General features: G+C 42.8%; 1 protein-coding gene across 2 annotated transcripts; it reads right to left on the reverse strand.

Moving 5' to 3' along the window:
• Nucleotides 1–449: 449 nt before the first annotated feature.
• On the reverse strand, nucleotides 450–4430 carry LOC127759587 (polygalacturonate 4-alpha-galacturonosyltransferase-like). 2 transcript variants are annotated; one of them, XM_052283999.1, is made up of 9 exons: nucleotides 4147–4430; nucleotides 3509–3534; nucleotides 3366–3425; nucleotides 2799–3009; nucleotides 2671–2711; nucleotides 2227–2561; nucleotides 1776–2133; nucleotides 1102–1689; nucleotides 450–998 (listed from the first exon to the last, which is right to left on the reverse strand). In XM_052283999.1, the coding sequence occupies exons 1-9, from the start codon at nucleotides 4337–4339 to the stop codon at nucleotides 723–725; spliced, it is 2088 nt and encodes a 695-aa protein (XP_052139959.1). In that variant the 5' UTR covers nucleotides 4340–4430; the 3' UTR covers nucleotides 450–722. The 2 variants fall into 2 exon arrangements, with proteins under 2 accessions (XP_052139959.1, XP_052139958.1); XM_052283998.1 differs by having other exon boundaries at nucleotides 4141–4430.
• Nucleotides 4431–4657: the final 227 nt, after the last annotated feature.

The raw sequence follows: 4657 nt of genomic DNA on the forward strand, positions 1-4657 counted from the left end.
CATAAGAGTCGTTTTATAGCAGTAGAAAGAAGCAAGAGTTACACGCATCAAGGTGGTGTTTGGACAGGGACTTAACTTTAGTCCTGCATTTAGACACTAAACTTTAGTCCTGTATTTAGACACTAATTTAGAGTATAAAATACAGACTACTTACAAAACTAATTCAATAAATGAAAGCTAATTCGCGAGACAAATTTTTTAAACCTAATTAATCGATAATTAGAGAATGTTTACTGTAGCATCACATAGGCTAATCATGGATTAATTAGGCTCAATATATTCGTCTCGTGAATTAGTCCAAGATTATTGATGAGTTTTTATTAATAGTCTACGTTTAATATTTATAATTAGTGTCCAAACATCCAATGTGATAGGGACTTAAAACCATCTAAACTGGGCCCAAGCACATCATAGAAAAAAGACGCCCAACATCACGGTTGCAGACAAAGTTGCAGATTCCAGCAATGACGCAATTAAAACCGAAAATTATCTCTCAACCATCCATTCGATCCATCAACTCATGCGGTGATCGATCGATCAGCTGGAGAGAAAGTTCCAGTGACAGGTTCATCAAAATTAAGCCGGCAGGCAAGCCTGAAAGCTACCGTTAACGCATTTTATTTTTTTCAGAACAACTGACACCGGCCGTGTATTTACTCCACTTAATAGAAGCACCTCTGATCAGGCTGGGTGATCTTCTCCGTCAGCTTTTTACATCATATCTACTCCGCCAAGTTGCATCCACGGATGTAAGGGTGATCATACTTTATATACCTTGTCCAATATGGTCTGTACTTGGTCATTGCTAACTCCAGCCATGGCTTCATGTTACCGTTGTAATGAACAACAGCAGCATTATCTATCTCTGAGCGATCAATGCTTGGGTTGTATCCTAATCCAAGGACATGCCACGACTTGTCAAGGGGATGTGTCAACTTGTAGAAGGTTAAGAGGCCAGGTGGAAGTGTCCCAAGCTTCCAAAGAACCCGGTCTTCATTCTGTTAGAAGAAAAATAGCAAGAATAATGTTAGACTAAATCATGTTGCATTACAGTTTCTTCTCTAAATCAATGTGATCCAATAATGAAAGTAGTAGTCTCACCATGCTTTGCCACTTGTGGTAGATCCCAGTGATATCTTTCTTCTTCCACTCCTTCAGATCAAAGATGTTCATTCCATAAGCCCAGCCACATGCATTTGGATCAAAGTTCCGAGCAATATGTGGATTGGAAAAGTTAAGGTACTTGTCAAAACGATGGAAACTCTCCCCACAGGTCTCCACTGCACCATTGACCTTCCCATTAAGATCAACGTCCCATAATCCTGTCAAATCTTTCTGCACAACTATGTCATCATCAAGGAAAAGTATCTTATCCAACTTTGGATAGACCTGTGGGAGATAAAATCTCAAGTGGTTCAGCATGGAGAGGTACTTGGGGTTACGATACTTTAGGTTTGAAGAACCCGCAGAGAGAGTGGTGGGGCGGTCAGCCTTGAAATAATACTCTTTCATGGCTGCAGACTCAAGTTGTCGTAAAACAGGACAGTACGATGAGTTCAACCACTTAAATTCATCTACGTTCTCAACATGGATGGTGGCCTTCCCAGGTGGGTTCAACAAAAACCACATGTTCATGGCTCCGAAGTTCAACTTATCAGTCACAAGATGGAAAACATGCTTCTCAGGCTCCTGAAAAGGTTATGCCATACATAGTTGTCAGAACACTTTTCACTTATAACAGTTTGCATTTGATTAAAGAGGAAGACAGAAACTACCTTAGCATTCATTATGGTTGAGTTCACAACAACAGATGCTGCCAAGACATTGTCTGAGAAAAGTGCATAGTGGTAGAGCTCTGGATTTTCCAAGTTCTCGCTCCTCGGGAACTTCCTTTTCTCCAACGGGAGGAGATAGTAATCTATTGTTAAGCGCATAGACAAACAATGAATGCTGTTTGGAATTGTCTTCGCAGCCAACTGGCTAAGAAATGTACTCTGCTTCTTCAAGCTCCTGACTTGTTCATCTGCTGACTGAAGCATAGCTCTAAGTCTCTGAGTAACCGCCTTGCAATCATACACATCTTCTCTAGCCTTGGATAGAAGTTGACCCATTACTCTGACTTTCTCAGGTGCACTGCAAAGTACATTATTTGTCACGATGGAGAACAAGATAAGATATCAGATATGAAGTGAAAATAGATAAGATATCAGATCACAGATATAACACCTATGATGAAGGTCAGAATCAGCAGTAGCCTCTCCAACAGCCCTCTGGCTTTCCTTGATCCTGGTTTGCAGCTCTTGATAAAGATCATTCTTGTTCTTTGATTTAGCAAGCACAGAATAAACACGTGCCATGATAATCTGGTCTCTCATCAATCTAACTGTTGAATCTGAGTTCTCATTCTCATTCTCTTTTCTCCAAATGCTGTATTTCCCAAGGACAGCAGAATCTACAGCCTTTGATCGTTCAATAGCAGCATTCTCCAGCTTAACACGTGCTTCATCATCTTTCCTTACCAAATCCATTGCCCTCTTTTCACGCCTTTTCTCCCTTAGTTTCTTTAGCGACCAAAACATATCAAGGGAAGTATTAGGTCATAAGAAATGGATATCGATAGAAACAAACAACAATGTATCAATGTACATACAAGAAGACCAGCATGCTTACCCTTCGAGCATTTTTTGCAGCTGCATCGACTTGATGTTCAGCTGCACAGAAAAGAAGTATATTTTCTTGAGTACCTAATCGGATTGTGTGAAATGTGCTTTTCAAAAAAGTCATGGTTATTTTTATACCAGTATCATCCTTGGGTGTTTTATCTGTCAGTGATAACTCATGTTCTGCAGAACTGTTTTCAGATTTAACCTTGTCATCAACATCCAAACTAGCATTGCTCAGGTCATTGACTAGATCATCAGTTTTCCAAGAGGGAGATGCACGTTTTCTGAAAAAATCAACACTCAAAGTGCCTGCTTCTTGTTGACTAGAAGCTAAAGCATCGATCATCTGGAGACCAAAAGGTATGCATAAGACTAAAAGCACAGAAAAATCGAGGATACTTCTGAACAAGATGACAGTTTCCTATGCAAATAACAGTAGATGGTAATTGAAAAATCAAAATGTTCGCAACAGAATTACAGAGCAGATAGAGGACACAGCATGCAAATCTACTTGGAACAATAGAGAGTAGCATGGTATTTAGAGAAAGGGCAATCAGTTGCAAGGACAAATCAGGGATCATGACATTTCGAAATTAGTAGCATAGCAAAGATGAGCATGTTGTTATGTACCCTTGTACATTTCCATGAAACCAAAAAATAAAGATAAGAAATTATATTACTAAGTCGCAAGACAATTCTGACCTCCTTGGACAAAATAGATTTCATGTTGTTTGTTGCCAGTTGTTTTTGCCAATCTGTTTCCTGCAAGCAAGCTTTAAAGTGAGATGGATCCTCAAAATTTAGGCTAGTAAACCAATTGACTAGCTCCCAGAAAAGATAAATACCTGATTACCTTCCCTATCCTTGGGATCTGCAGGTAAACAGAATACAACATCACTTACATATTTCAAATCAGTATAGCAGTATTCAAATACTACAAAACATTGACAATGTTCCTACAGTTCTTATAAATGCAGTTTTCTTGTTTATGGGCTTTTGGCACTAGAATTACACCCACAATTCACTTGTGCGCCCTAGCTTCTTAATAGCTGGGGCTTTCCGCACAATGTCACACATCTAACATTCTAACCTCGCAATGGCACAAGTGACACTACAAGAGAGGGGAAAATGATTTCCAAAATCACTTGAATCACAACTTCAATTGTCTGCTGTAAACTCATGATTTCTCCAAAGTGAGATTGATTATTTGCGTTTCCAAAACAAAGCATCATGATCCAATTATCTATATACAGAGTTCTCATCCAAAATCATACCATACCCTGTAAATACAACTCATCAATTGCATTTAACAACAGTACCACTAAAATCTACTCGGATTCCATTCCGGCAATATCCATGAGACCAACGCTGGGAAATTTACCAAACCTGAAGACATCACTCCCAGTCCCCACCCCACCAAAAAAATAATAATAAAATCTAGATGCTACATCAGGGGGGGGGGAGGGGGGGTGCAAACCGGAACCTGAGGCGACGTGGACGTGGCCCCCATTGCGCGCGACGAAGAAGATCGACGGCGCGAGCACGAAGAGGAACACGAGGACCACCAGCGGCGCCACCACGCCGGAGCCGGAGGCGCCGCCGCGCCTCCCCCCTCCTCCTCCTCCTCCCCCGCCGCCGCCGGCCGTGGAGTACGGGAGCCGCTTCGAGTTCGCCATCCGCCGGATCCGGCCGCCGCGGCGGCGAGGGCGACGTTGCCTTCTCCGAGACGAGAGTGGGGTAGGAGGGGAGTGGCGTGGTGAGAGGGGAAGAGGGGAAGCCTGGAACGGGAAGGAGGGGAAAGCAGCCGAAGCAGTCGGTGCTGGGCTATTTGGGCCTGCATTGTCTACGGCCTCGTTTGGAATAGGCCGCGAATTTCGGCCCATTTGTGGGCGAGGTAGGCCGTCACGCCGCCGTCGCACTCGCCGAAGCCGCCTGCGTCGCAGCCGTGACACATTCACACACGCCGCCGGTGCTGTCGCCGTGCGAACCCATGG

Source organism: Oryza glaberrima, unplaced genomic scaffold (genome assembly GCF_000147395.1).
Source record: "Oryza glaberrima unplaced genomic scaffold, OglaRS2 ChrUN-Ctg54, whole genome shotgun sequence".
Classification (NCBI taxonomy): domain Eukaryota; kingdom Viridiplantae; phylum Streptophyta; class Magnoliopsida; order Poales; family Poaceae; genus Oryza; species Oryza glaberrima.